This window comes from Strigops habroptila, chromosome 9, assembly GCF_004027225.2.
Source record: "Strigops habroptila isolate Jane chromosome 9, bStrHab1.2.pri, whole genome shotgun sequence".
Classification (NCBI taxonomy): domain Eukaryota; kingdom Metazoa; phylum Chordata; class Aves; order Psittaciformes; family Psittacidae; genus Strigops; species Strigops habroptila.
Genome location: NC_044285.2, coordinates 43106999 through 43121554, shown reverse-complemented (window position 1 = coordinate 43121554; position 14556 = coordinate 43106999). Strand labels below are relative to the sequence as shown.

The following is a 14556-nucleotide window of genomic DNA, read 5'->3' as shown; positions in this document are numbered from 1 at the left end:
ATGGAGACAATAGTCTGAGGAATAAAAGTGGTGGGGAAACATGACCCTTCTTCTGGATGGGAAATCCATGGCAAATTTTCAAGACTCCTGGAAAATTGGCTCTGTGCTGGAGTTCTGCTTTGGAAAGACCTAGCAGGCTGTAAAAATACACTCTGGTACTGGTAATGTATGGAAAAATCTTACTCCTGGGGAATGGAAAAGTCCCCATGAACTGTTTCTGTGCTATTCTAAGCAAATACTGCAGGATGCTTTCTGGCAGAGCAGTGCTTCTGCAGTTGTTTTGAACATCTGTTTTTTGTGTCCTTGCAGATGATGAATCAGGCACACAGGGAAAATCAGAGAACATCCTGGAGAGCCTGGAGAGGAGCATGCATCCAGAGCTGATGAAGGTATTGTGTTTGCAGAGGATGCTCTCCCAGCCCATAGATAGTTGTCTCCACCATGTCTATAAAAGGGGTTTTCCACTTTCTGTGTCTTTAGCTCTGGGGGAGCCAGGCAGGCTCTAAGTGCTGGTGGGGTCCCTCTTCTCTCGTCTGTCTGTCTCATAGATGGAGCTCCATGATTTGAGGCTGCATGCTCCTTGCCTCCAAGTGTGGGGCCCTTAAGGAAGAATCAGAGTTAGAGCAAATGAAGGGCTGTTGTGGTCAGTAGTGCTCATTCCTGCTCAGCAGGGGTGGCCGTCCAGGCCATGAGAGCAGAGGGGCAGTTAGGTGGCTGCCACCTCCTGTTTACAATGCAGTGTGGTTGCCTGCTTCTGTCTGGTTTCTCATCTGGCACAGCCATATTGCTCTACTGCCGTTGCATACAGCTGAGAAGTCCACAGGAGGCCATGGGGGTAATCAGGGGCTGAAGCACCTCTTATATGAAGACAGGCTGAGAACATTGGGGCTGTTCAGCCTGGAGAAGAGAAGCTGTGTGGAGACCTCAGAGCAGCTTCCAGTGTCTGAAGGGGGCTACAAGGATGCTGGAGAGGGACTCTGCATCAGGGGCTGTAGTGATAGCACAAGGGGTGATGGGTTCGAACTGAAACAGGGGAAGTTCAGGTTAGATCTAAGGCAGAAGCTCTTCCCTGTGAGGGTGCTGAGGCGCTGGCACAGGGTGCCCAGAGAAGCTGTGGCTGCCCCATCCCTGGCAGTGTTCAAGGCCAGGTTGGACACAGGGGCTTGGAGCAACCTGCTCTAGTGGAAGGTGTCCCTGCCCGTGGCAGGGGGTTGGAACTGGATTATCTTCAAGTCTTTTCCATCCCAAACCAGTCTGTGAATCTATGATCATCTCACCACAAAGGGAGCCTGAAAACTTCTGTTTTGTTTTGCTTCCATTCTTTCCAAATAATGAGTGTTTGCCCCTGTGTGGCCAGGAAATAATACCAGCGCTTTCCTTTGTCCTAGTACGGCAGAGAAACAGAGCAGCTGAACAAACTGAGCAGAAACGATGGAAGACAAAACCTCTTTTCTTTCGACCCAGAAGTCCAGGTAAACATCCCCATGTTTGCAAATGTGAGGTTTTGTTCCCTGGGTCCTGCCTCCCTTGTTCCCACCGTGTTTTCCAGTGGGCTGGGAAACAGAAGTACAGGTCATATGAGAGCTGAACAACATGTCAATGCTCAGGTGATAGCTCACATAAAGGGAGGAGTGACAGCAGCCCCGCACACGGCCTCCCTCCAGCTTCACTGGCTTTTGCATGATGCATCTTGATGCTGCTGGATTTCAAACCCATCATCTGGGTGTCTGGGAGGTTCTATGGTTGCAGAAGCAGTAGAAGGATTGCAGGGGCACCTGCAATGACACATGGGCTGAGCACATCTGGAGTCTTACGGTGATGTTAAAGACCATGCTAGTGGCTTACAGGGAGAGCCTCAGTCTTCAGGGAGTTTTCAGATGTAGGGAACATACAACCAGGAAAACCACCCCGTGCTGTTCCCATGCACTGGGGTAGGAGTTCATTGACTATTGCCTTGTTTTCCTCTCAGCTTTGACAGCTTTGCTAAGCTTTCTGCCAAGGTCCAGGCATGGGGTTTCAGTGGAATGGGCTGCAATTGTTCATACAGTTGGAGAGAATTGTTCCAAGTTATTTGATGGTTTCTGGTTCTCCTTCTGGCATGCTTTGGCTTGTTCACACCTGTGAAAAAGAACTTTCTGGTTTAACAAGGAAATGTAATGAGTCTTTACAAGGTTTAGTTGTGCAAAATGAGCTTTTCTCTTGGCCCTTCTTTAAAGTCTTTAACAGGAAGAAGATAAGCATCCATGAGGTCATGGAAATATTATTCAATGTGGAGCATCTAAGATCTCTTTTTTTCACCTAACCAAATGGTTAGGCTGAATTTATTGTCCTCCCTCTATATCCAGAGCTCCTCATTCTGGTGTGGGTCAGTCAGATCTGCTGGAACACTTGGCATCCAAAATCGTTGCCCTGGTCAATGCTGGTGTGTACGTGCACCCTTGTATGCCTGGTACTAAGGAAACTGGGAGCAGGAACATAGACCTGCAACGTACTTTCCTCATTGAAGAGAAACAGGGGAAGCAATGGGAATAGTTTCCCACAGTCAGATGAACAGTTGCAGCCTATTTTGCTGGGATGACTTGACTGTGAGGTATCAGCTCCCTAGGTCTGGCACACGTGTTTATGCAGGATTGGGCTGTGCCAGATTGTCCCTGAGAGATGTGCTGGTATTTAAGGGTGTTTGGTAGCTGTGTGTCCCCAGTGCCCAGTATGATGAGTATGGTGAAGGTCTTTTCTAGCTGGTGGTATTTTGGACACATGTATCTGCTCTCCAAGAAGGGTGGATGTTGAGGCACAGACCAGGCAAGGGTGTTCTGGGTGAGGAAGGAGCTGATTATAATCAAGACGGGGTTTTCTAGCTGGCTCTGCAGGCAGTCTTTGTTGTGTCTAACCATGGCAGTTATTGCTGTGCATCTAGAAATGCCTCCCACTTGGAGGAGGTGTTCACCATCCCAATGGCATGTGCCTTCTCCCTATTTCAGGCACAAGGACCACCTCTTAAACTAGTCAGCTCTTCAAAGTGGAAGATACTTTTCTGAGGGTAACTCTGGCTTATGTTCCGCTTTCTTCCCCAAGCTCTAAATGGTGTTTGGGAAGATCTCCAGGGTTACAGCAAAGCAGGAAGGAACTGAAAACATACTGAGGTTTAGTTTTCTGTGCTCTACAAACCAGATTGCTAAAAATTGATACATCCTCATGAATTCATGTCTTAAATACATTTGTGTAACATCCCCACATGACGCTTATTTGTGAATGTCTTGTACCTTCTGTACCACTTAAATAAAGATTAAGATGGTACTGGCCATAATGTGACCCATTAACATTATTCAGGCATTTGTTTTCTTGTTTAATGAGACCAGATTTGCTTGTTTGCTGTCTAGAGACTGGACTTCTCGGGGATGGAGCCAGACGTGAAGCCGTTTGAGGAGAAGAGCAGCAGGCGCTTCGTGGTGAGCTGCCAGGACTTCTCCCTCAACCTCCTCGCTCAGCTCAGCGACAGGGCCGAAGGAGGACCCACCAACGTAAGGGTTGCTCTGACGTGTCCTGCTTTGTCTTCTTTCTCCTCCCTGCCAAGAAAAACCCTCAGCAGATTAGTCTAGGTGGATAAAAACATCCCATTGGGGTGGTTCCGATGGGACCTGGGCAAGCAGTGACTGCTGGCCCAGGGTCATTGAAGGATTTATCTGCCTTGGCAGTCTGGTGTTCCAAAAATGTGTCTGGGGACAGGGTCTGTCCTGATGTGCCTCAGCCTGCCAGGAACATGGACTGCTGGGAGACCAGAGGTGTAGGGAATGGGGAGCGTGTGTCTGCCATGTTCTGGGTCCCTGTGAAAGTCCTGTTGGTAAATGATTAAGCTCCATTTCCCAACCACTCACTTCTGTGTTTTATTTCATTTCCCCTAATGGCAAGGGATTTCCTTGTTCTGAAACCTTCTGACTCCCAGACTAACTGTATTCACAGCCCAGCACTCCCAGACAACTGTATTCACTTTATTATATGTATTTGTTATCGTGCCAAAGTTGTGCCTTAGCCTAAAAAGCTCTTCCTTGTGTTTTCTGAGCCTCTGATGTCTGTAGACAGTTATCACATCTCTCCTCAGCCTCTGTCCTGCCAGGCTGAACAGAGCAGGCTCCTCCAGTCTTTCTTCCCTAAACATAATCCCTATTATCACATCCTGCATTTGGAGTCAACCCTTTTATGTGAGGGTGCTGGAGCAGCAGATAGCATCACAGGGGAGGGAGCAGCCCTGGCCCTGCTGATGGTACCTTGTCTGCAAAGGCTTTTCTGTGATGGTTCATTCTGGCAGCTCACAGCTCACGCACCAGCTCATCCTCCTTGGTAACCCCCAGCAGATGAGTGTGTCACTGAGAGCAGAGATTCTTGTTATTCTGTCCCTGATCAGGCCCAGAGTCCGACCTAATCAGCACATTTTTAGTATTGATGTAATGCCTCCAAGTCATGCTGTAATGTCTCGGGCACGCTACAGTCTCACCTTCAGGCCTTCGTTTGTATCTTTACATGCACACAGCTAGGATTTGTGAATTAAAAATACATGGAATTATTGCCACTTGTGTTGTTAAGGTCAGTAGCTACAAACAATTTGGCAGACTTGGCACATGCAGTTCCTCAGCAGTGTCAGCCTGTACCATGGGGATTTTTTGACATGGATTCAATCACATTTCCAGGTCGAGCCCTTTTTCCTAAGCCTGGCATTATTTGACCTGAAAAATAATTGCAAGATTTCAGCTGACTTCCACGTGGACTTGAACCCCCCGTCCGTCCGGGACATGCTCATGGATAACGCTGCATCCAGCTTGGAGGGCACCAAGGGACGTTCTCCAGGCGAGAGCCTTGTGCACGGCGTCCCTGAGGCTTCCCTGCGCTACATAAAACGGGTGAAGAACTGACTTCCTCCTCATTCTGTGTCTCTTTTGAGGCTGTGGCTGTTCAGTAGCATTGCAGTGTGGTGTTGTCCGCTGTGTGGAGAAGCAGAAGTCACCTTATCTCTTGAACTGGGGGGTTTTGGTCAGTGTCTCAAGCCAGTTGCTACTTCGGGCTCACTGGCAGCAACAGGCAAAGCTCCAGGTAGAGCTTTTCAGGACTTGACCATGCTCAAGCCTTGTGAGCCCGCACGGTCCATTTGCAGCAGCAACCAGAGCAGGGGCTGTGTGTGTTGTGGGACGGGGCAGTGCAGGTCGGCTGTCCTGCTGTCTGACAGCCTGCTGTCTGTCTGTTGCAGGGGGTTTTCTCTGTGACCGACCCACATGTGGAGATCTTCCTGGTGGTGCGTGTGGAGAAGGTGCTGCAGGGCAGCATTACACACTGTGCAGAGCCGTACATGAAGAACTCTGACCCGGGGAAGGTACTGGATGGAGCCATGAGAGTATCTGCTTAGTGATGCTGTGTGCTGCTGCAGGGAGTAGTGTGGTCTGAAACGTGGGTTGTTCTTTCTGGCAAATACTGGTCTTCATCCATTCAGCTACTTGTGCTGTTGCCAGGTTGGCTTTGGCTGGGCTGTGCTGGGACATTTGCTTCCTTCCCCTGGAAAGAGAAAGAGGATTTTTAGGAAGAGCCTGGGGCACAGGGGCCTGTAACACTTCAACAAGGCAAAGCCTGGGCTGGCAGAAAAAAAGTGGGACACTTCACCCCCAGAGAAATGGGCTGCCCTGCTACATGGTGCTACACACAGTGCCTTGGCCCCCAGCACAAGAGGGACGTGGAGCTGCTGGAGCGAGGCCAGAGGAGGCCACGGAGCTGCTGCGAGGGCTGGAGCAGCTCTGCTCTGGAGCCAGGCTGAGAGAGCTGGGCTGGGGCAGCCTGGAGAAGAGAAGGCTCCTGAAGGGGAGACCTTAGAGCAGCTCCAGTGCCTAAAGGGGCTCCAGGAAACCTGGAGAGGGGCTTTGGACAAGGGCCTGGAGGGACAGGCCAAGGGGAATGGCTTTAACCTGCCAGAGGGGAGATTGAGATGAGACGTTAGGAAGAGGCCTTAAAGCTCATCCAGTTCCAACCCCTGCCACGGGCAGGGACACCTTCCACTAGAGCAGGTTGCTCCAAGCCCCTGTGTCCAACCTGGCCTTGAACACTGCCAGGGATGGGGCAGCCACAGCTTCTCTGGGAAAAGTCTGTGCCAGCGCCTCAGCACCCTCACAGGGAAGAGCTTCTTCCTGTGATCTCATCTCAATCTAATACCTAATCTTAATCCAGTGTTTGTTATTGCACTGCAAAAGTGATAGCTGTGCCTGGTGTGCAGTGACAGGGATGTCTCAGCTGCCCTGAGGGTGTTGTGCTGTGCCTGGGGAGCTGTGCCTTGCAGCATACAGAGACTTGCTTCTCCCCAGGGAGTGCAGCACTCCAATTCCTTCCCCAGGCTCCGTGGATGCCGTGGCTCACGCTCTTCCCTTGTGTTTTGCAGACTGCCCAGAAGGTCCATAAGGTGGCCAAGCAGGCGTGCAGCCGGCTGGGGCAGTACAGGATGCCCTTCGGCTGGGCGGCCAGGTCAGTCACCACGGGCTGTGCTCCAGCTGCAGGCAGAGCTGCTGCTGCAGGTTATCCAGGGCATGACCTGGGACATGATCCGGAACACGACCTGGGTCACAGTTGGAGTGGGTGGGCAAAGCACCAAGGGCTTTGAGTCAGTGAAGCTGCAGCCAAGGGCAGAATCTGGCTCCGATTCCCAAGGCAGAATGGGGGATGGCCTGGAATGCTCTATCTAGAATTAGAAACGAAATATGAAAGAGTAAACAGTGCTGGGAAAACAGTAACCTTCTTGCTGACCTGTAGCTACTGCTCTCAGGGGCAGAACATTCCTGGGAATGAATAACATCATCCTGTGCTACTGCGGGAATCAGCACAGAGATTCCCTCCTGGCACCAGCCATTGCCAGGGCAGGGATGAGAGTGCAGGACCTCCTGGCCTGGCAGTGGCTGTCAGCTGGGGCTTGTCTCCTATCTGGGGCTGTGCTTCAATTAATGTTCTTGAGGCTGACCTCGGATAGTGATCCCATTCCCACAGTGTTCTTTTACTGAGACTGATAAAGTGCGTTAACACTAATTCCCTTAAATCACATGTCAGGGGAAGGTCTGAAGGCGAGTTCATCCCCCTGCCACTGCCTCCTATTGCTAAGTTGTTCTGTGGTGCTGACAAACGTACTGACTTGGGAGCACCAGCTGACTGTCACAGTGGGCTGGGATTTGGGAGTGTACAGGGATTTTCCCGTGGCATTGGCTGCTCAGCTTCAATCTGGTGTTTCTGGGATGCAGCTTTTTCCTGGGAGCCAGCACACAGCCTCTCAAGGGGTGCCTCAGTTTAACAGCGAGCTCTGTCTGGGCATCGACTTTGACAGGCTTCAGATTTGTTCCTGCTGGGTAAGGAGCTGCATTTGGAGACCAAGGAGTCGAGTGGCCTGATGTGGGGAGCTGTGTTGCTCTGCATCCCTATAACAGTTTTCCCGTGGGTTTCAGAGGAAGGTGTTTGCACAGAAAGGGAATAGGGATGCTTTAATGTTCTTACTGTACACAGGCATCCACAGCCCTTATATTCAAGGGCAAAGATACCAGTATTCATGCAGGGCAGAACCCAGTCTCCTGCTCTGTGTTCAGAAGGAAGCTGATGTATGTCCTGAGACTGGTCTTCATTGCACATTCCTTTCCTAGGAGAATCTCCATGCTCTGACCCAGTGTGCAACTAGGAAGATACTTCACCACTTAGTGGGAAGGGGTTGGAGGGTGTTTGGGATTGAGAACCAGGTTTGGAACTGGGCTCTGTGTGTCCTTCTCACACTGGAGAAAAGGGACACGGTGGATTGGGGGGTGTGTGGGGTGCAGGAGTGCTCAGGAGGTCTGGTGATGGTCAGAGCAGTCACAGGGCAGTGAACCTGCCCTTCAGCCTGACGTGTCAGAGACCTCAGGGTCTGCTTATTTGCCAGCATTTAAGAAACGTGTCTCCTCTTTTCTGCAGACCAGTTTTCAAAGACTCCCAGGGCACTCTGGATGCTGAAGGGAAGTTCTCTCCTCTGTACAAGCAAGACAGTGGCAAGCTCTCAAATGAAGATATGCTGAAGCTTTTAGCAGAGTATAAGAAGTAAGTGTAAGAGACCGGGGCAGGGGCTGAGCAGGCAACAGACATTTTTGAACAGTTAAACGTAAGCATGAGATGACAATTTCTACAATACTCAGAGGGTAACAGAAAGCTGATGTGTTCAGCACCTAAACTGTCAAGGTTCACACTCTTGTTCCTTTCTCTCTAACACAGACCAGAGAAGACAAAGCTACAGGTCATTCCAGCCCAGTTGAATATTGTCATCAAGGACATCCCACTAGACTTCACAAGTAAGGATCTTGGATCTTCGAATGAATCCTGGTGGCTTTAGCCTCAGGTTAATCCTTCTATGGGGAGTTCTGCTGTTTCATTAACAAGAGCACAACCTTGTAACTCCTTCTGATGGATTCTATGGAGGGATGTGGTCCAAGTGCAGACGTTTACCTGAGAGTGTATCTGCTTTGCTGTTTGGCCATCACATCCTAAATCTAAAAGAAGCCACTTGCCTGCTTTTGCTGTTATTATTCCACCAATCTCATATAACAGTTTGGATCTGTTAACACCAGAGGGCTTCACATACATGGTCAGTATAATTCTTTACTTTGCATTTAAAGAAACCAAGGCAAAGAGTGGACTCATTATGTGCTTGGGGTCACTTCAGGGGCCTCTGGCAGCTCCTGTCACATGTTCTGTAGTCAAAAGGCTTTTCTAGTGGACTTTTTTCTGCTCTTTGAAAGGCCATCACTTGAGATGAACTCACCCTCATGGTGGATGTGAGTCTCAGTGAATTAGGCAGGGCTTGTGCACTGGTGTTCGGAGACAACATAACTATCAAACACCTTTCTGAAGCAGAGAGTGGGCAAGGGCATGTTGAGACGTCATCATCTCAGTAGCCTGTCTGCTTCAGTCAGGTGATGTTTGCAGGATTTACAAAGCAGTAATTTAATGGGCCACATTCCTGGCAGGGTCGAGGTGCAGGTCCTGGGCAGAGCGGCTGTCCCTACCCAGACATGGGTCATTCACAAGACCTTTTGACTTTGCCCAGAGCTATGGGGCAAAGTGCCACTTCCACAGTCCCTCTGGCCAGGAGAGCAGAGCCCTGTGCTGCCCCTGCACCCCTGTGTTCTCACTAGTGCTCCTGCAGTTGGGGACCACAGATGTTGTATGATCAAGGGGAGAATTTTCCCTTAATCATTGCAGCAGGAGTGGTCCAAGTCCTGCTGCCTGGTCAACACACACGATCCTCTGATGAGAAGTGAACTAGAGCAGTGGCAGGGTTTGAGACCCACGAATTTCCTTTCACGTGGGTTGTACTTCCCATATTGCTGGGTGTGCACTTATCCAAGCTTTTCTTCTCTTCTAGATTGTGTCACAGCTTCTTACATTCCTATAAAGCCTTTTGAGAAGAGCTGTGAGGACATTGCAGTTGAAGTGGAGGAGTTTGTCCCAGAAGTTACTAAGTACTGTTATCCCTTCACCGTCTACAAAAACCACCTCTACGTCTACCCCTTGCATTTGAAGTATGAGAACCAGAAGGTGTTTGCAAAGGTGGGTGACTTGGAGAGCAGGCTCAGTGTGGAATGGGGTGATGCTGCTGACCTGCAGCAATGGCTCATGCTCCTGTTCTCCCCCGTTTCAGGCGAGGAATATTGCTGTCTGTGTTGAGTTCAGGGATTCAGATGAAGCTGATGCCAGGCCGTTAAAGGTGGGTACCTGTTAATGGGGCTGCCACTTGCTGCCGTGTCCTGTGTGCCAGCCGGGCTGAGCAGGACAACAGGAAAGCTGCTTTCATTTGGCCAGCTAGTTTAGGGTGGCAGCAAGCCTGAATTCAGCTCTTCATTTGTGTTTCCAGTGTATATATGGCAAACCCGGAGGGCATCTCCTGACCACAAACGCGTACGCTGCCGTGCTGCATCACAACCAGAGTCCAGAGTTCTATGATGAGGTAAAAATGCAGTGGTGGCAAATAACAGACTTTCCTGGATGCTACAAAGCCAAAGGGCCTTTCAGGAGACCTCTTTTTCCAGGGCTGGGTGAAATATGGGTAAAAATAATCTCCAGCCCTTTGCCTCAGTAGAAGAGCTCAGCAAAGCCAGAGACTTTGTCAATTTTTAATGCCAGTTTGTTTTCTGCTGTCTTTACTGTCACGCTTTGTGCACTCCAGTCACACACCCCCATTAATAAATAATGTGCTAGTGTGATGAAAGTGTTAGCCAGGAGTTATTTAAGATTGGTAGGAATGTGTCTTGTGTAACTGCATACAACATAGCATTTATGAAATACAACTTAAAAAGTATTACTCCACGACTAAAAATACAGTCTTATCTATCATGATATCATTTTAGATTAAAATTGAGCTTCCAATTCACCTCCATCAAAAGCATCATTTGCTTTTCACCTTCTATCATGTCAGCTGTGAAATTAATACAAAGGCAACATCGAAAAAGCAGGACACCGTTGAAACTCAAGGTACGTTCAATGCTTCAGTTACTTCTATTGCAGTGTAAGAGTCCAAGATAGAATGAACAAAGGCACATGAAAAAATACTTGATTAAAATACTGAACTGTCTGAGTTTTGGCTTTTTGAAAGCATCCTAAAACAAATCTTAGGTCTAAACTGGAATAAAACACCATGTGTTCAGTGTATACTGAAGGTCAAATTCCTGCTGCAGTATGGCAGCTCTTCCTGCATGTTCTTGACTTGGTTTGTATGAATGGGCTCTTGTCAGTCAAGTCACCACCAAAACCTTGATGGGAGATCAGAGCCTCAGGGGCCAATCCTGCCAACACTGGGCATATGTAAGAGACTGAGCACCCCCAGGTCCTGCGGGCTGGGTTGCCTTTGCATACAGCCAGTCCTTGGGCAGCTGAAGGACCCTTGGTGCGCAGCCATGGCTCACACGCTGTTTCTGCCCCTCCAACCCACTCCTGGTCTTGGTTGTGCTGTGTATGAATCCCTTCACCAAGCCACCAGGTGAACGTGCTTTACCAAGGCTGACGTGGTCAGTCCCAGCCTTGCTGAAGCCACTTCCACAGCTGCGAGTCTGATCTCCTCAGGGTGAGACACTGCTCTTTTTGGAGATGGATCACTGGGTGTCACCTAACTCGGGCCCACTGGTTGCCTCCGCAGTGGGATACGCCTGGGTGCCGCTGCTGAAGGATGGACGCATCGTCACCCTGGAGCGGCATTTGCCGGTTTCATCCAACCTTCCACCTGGCTACCTAGGCCTTGGCGACACAGAGGCACGAAGGGTAGGAAGGATATTTAAAATGGACTTAAATGTAAAAAGAATAGGAAGGCTGAGCTTTTGTTAGCACTGTAAGTTCTGGGCCTCTGTTGGTGCTCTGCTCAGCTGTGTAAGGATCCCTGCTGCAGGGCAGCCCCCAGAGCTCACGGTTCTTCAGGATGGGAAGCAAGACCTTCTGTGGTTCTGTAGGTTGCAGAGAATATTCCCGTGGGAGGCTGGGCTGTTGCAGATGGGACAGAGCAGGAGAGGGAGCACGTGCTCTGTGTGCATGTTCTCTGCCACGCTGAGGCTGCAGTCAGGTCGCTGGTGTTGGTGCTGGACAGGAACACATTGTTCTGCTCCAGCCCATACCTTCTGACCAGTGTCTGTCTGCACAGAGCCACCTTCTCACTGCAGTCTGAACCTCAGTGCTTGAATGTTGTGTGTTCACAGCAGCCCAGCGTGGATGCGAAGTGGGTGGATGGAGCAAAGCCACTGTTTAAGATCAGAATCCATTTGGACTCCACCATTTACACCCAGGTAAATGAGCACCTCACTCTTCAAGTCTTTCAACACAAGGGCAGAGGAAGCGATTGCTGTATCGCTACTAGTGCTGTGGGGAAGAAGTACTTATGTTTGCAGAGCAGCACCCAGATCCTTCTGCAGCAGCAGGTCTGGGATTGCTTGCAGGGATCTGCTTGTCTGGGTGTGATGAGCAGTTGTGTGAGTGCAGGAGCTGGGGAGAGGCTGATGTTTTCTTGTCCAACTGCACCGTAACTGGCAGGACCAAGGAAACGCTTGAGCAAATGAGCTGCTTCGATGCAAGAGAAGGACTGGTGGCAATGGGAGGTTTCCCCAGATATTAGACTGTTTATTCAGGTTTTTTTAACGGTTTCCAACAACAGCAGACACAAGAGTCCCAATTTCCCTTTGAAACCAGTTCAGGCTGTTTTACCAAGTCCCTGTGTGTTCTGCTGTCTTATGGCAGTGATGGACTTCCCCAAGCTTCATGTGATGTGCAGCAAAGTGCTCTGGGGCACCTCCTGTCAGCAGTGCTCATAGGGAAATGCCCTGGGCAGGGCTGCTTGTCCCATGCTGGGTGTAATCAGCTGCATTTACATTCACAGCAACTTGCTTTCAGCATCATCCAAATCTGGTTTAGGGTCTTACGGATTCTGTACAGCACTGAGAGCAGCAGAGCAGCTCTATCCCCACCAGATTACATCCTCAGATGCTTTTCAGGATTAAATAACCTAGCAATTAAATTTACCCACGGAGGAGGAGGGAGAGAAATGGGAAGGAGAGTGCCTCAGGTGGGCAGTAGGTTGGTGAGGCAGATGAAGAGTCGCAGCTGGGAGAGGAAGGCTCCCACTTATTCAGGCCAGTGTTGGATGGGGATCGGGGCTCGGGGAGTGCAGCCACATGAGAGTTTTAACACTGCTGGAAGTTTTGTGCTTTATCTCGAGATTATTTGGGAGCCAGGGGCTGGGTACATTGGAAAAAGCAGGGAGATGGCACCGGGGACCAGTGGGGCCACTGGTAGGGACATGGGGCTTGCTGGGGACATCTCTGCCGCAGGGAGGTCAGCAGGTTTGTGAGTGCAAGCTGCAGAGTGGGGGTTGACAAACACTGAGGCTGCTGCACTGAGCTCCTTTGTCTCTTCCAGGACATGCACTTGCACAAATTCTTCCAGTACTGCCAGCTGGTTCAGGCGGGAGCTAAGGAGGTGCCAGGAGAGCTTGTGAAATACCTGAAGGTGAGCAGTGCCTGTCCGTGGGCTTCAGGTGGGCTCTTACAGACAGTCAGTAAATAACAGACCCCTGCCCTGTGGGAACACACCCTCACTGCAGTGCTGGGACTGGTGCATTGCACAGTACCCTCACCTCTGCTTACTGAGAGGGGTGGCTGCTCTCTGTGTGCTGCTTCACTGCCTTTCATAGAATCATAGGATGGTTTGGGTTGGAAAGGACCTTACAATCATCCAGTTCCAACCTCGCGGCTATAGGCAGAGACACATCACACTAGACTATGTAGCCGAAGGCTGTGTCCAACCTGGCCTTGAACACTGCCAGAGATGGAGCATTTACCACTTCTTGGGGCAGCCTGTGCCAGCACCTCACCACCCTCCCAGGGAAAAACCTGAACTTCCCCTGTTTCAGTTTGAACCCATCACCCCTTGTGCTATCGCTACAGTCTGTTTCACAGCAGATAACACAAGAGCATCGCTCTGCCGTGCCCGTGGCAAACCCTCCTGGTGCCCTCGATCTGATTCAAACCTTTCAGCTACAGCACAATTCCTTGCTTTCAGGATTATCCATTCAAAATGGGATATTTTTTCAGGCTGAAAAAGATATGTGGGATTATCAGTCAGTTACATTCGACCACAGATGACCTGTGACCCAGCGTTTTGGCAATCACTGCGGCATGAGTAAGGGCCTTGGAGCAGGTCCAGCAAAGGCTTCTGCAGGGAATACGTTTCTTGACTGTTTACTGTCCTTGTTTCCTTCCATAACTGCCTGGTTTTGAGAGTGCTGCTGTAGCAACTGCTCTGCTTCCAGTGGTGGGGATTCATCATCACAAAGTTACTGGGTGTGTTTCAGATAATGTAGAAATACGTTAAGAAATAGAAACAATGGCAGGTTTTGAAGCCAGGCGCTAAAAGAACAGTTGCTTTGTTGTGAGCATTTTGTCAAGGGGCTGGGTTGGTGCAAACGGGGAGATATTTACATGTAACCACAAGTGAGGGCTTCTTAATCACCAATACCTCTATAATTTCAGTGATTTAAATACCTAGCTACAGATTTAAGAACCTTTCATTAGATTGGCAGGTTTGAAAACTGAAAATGAAACACACTGTCTTTCCTAGGCTCATATCCTGAGACCCAGGCAAGAGAGGTCTTAAATCCCATTTCCAATAGCAAGCTGTGCTCTCTCACTACAAGACATCAGACTTCCATGCTCCAAAGGCTTTGGGGAAAACAGGACTTGGTCACTTCAAAAACCTGTCACAAGTGACACGAATTGGCAGCAAAACTTCAGCCTTAAATTCTGTGTTACTGGAGACAAATCACAGTGTGTGACCTCTAATAAAGTTGTAGCTGCCTGGGCCCGTCCAAGAGGAGGATTAGTGCCATGAGTGGTTGATGCTGCTCCCAAAGGCACTGAGCGCTGCTGCTGTGGGATCCTCTGGCAGGATGAAGCCCAAACCCTGCCCTGTTTGCTAATGTTTGTGCTACTGCCACAGAAATGTCTGTGCACTATAAACATCTCGCATCTGCAGAATGTTGAACTA

At 49.8% G+C, this 14556-nt stretch overlaps 1 protein-coding gene across 5 annotated transcripts in view; it reads left to right on the top strand.

The window, feature by feature from the left end:
* The window catches only part of DOCK11 (dedicator of cytokinesis 11), a 73907-nt gene that overhangs the window by 25521 nt on the left and 33830 nt on the right, over positions 1-14556 (top strand). For 3 of the 5 annotated variants that reach the window (XM_030498711.1, XM_030498709.1, XM_030498713.1), the window contains exons 9-23: positions 310-389; positions 1389-1472; positions 3381-3521; positions 4686-4895; positions 5240-5362; positions 6413-6495; positions 7957-8079; positions 8251-8327; positions 9401-9585; positions 9677-9742; positions 9890-9982; positions 10383-10506; positions 11168-11289; positions 11718-11804; positions 12931-13020. In XM_030498711.1, coding sequence (XP_030354571.1) covers positions 310-389; positions 1389-1472; positions 3381-3521; positions 4686-4895; positions 5240-5362; positions 6413-6495; positions 7957-8079; positions 8251-8327; positions 9401-9585; positions 9677-9742; positions 9890-9982; positions 10383-10506; positions 11168-11289; positions 11718-11804; positions 12931-13020 — 1688 coding nt within the window. The remainder of the gene's footprint in view (positions 1-309; positions 390-1388; positions 1473-3380; positions 3522-4685; positions 4896-5239; positions 5363-6412; positions 6496-7956; positions 8080-8250; positions 8328-9400; positions 9586-9676; positions 9743-9889; positions 9983-10382; positions 10507-11167; positions 11290-11717; positions 11805-12930; positions 13021-14556) is intronic. The other 2 variants (XM_032920182.1, XM_030498710.1) reach the window with 1 other exon arrangement.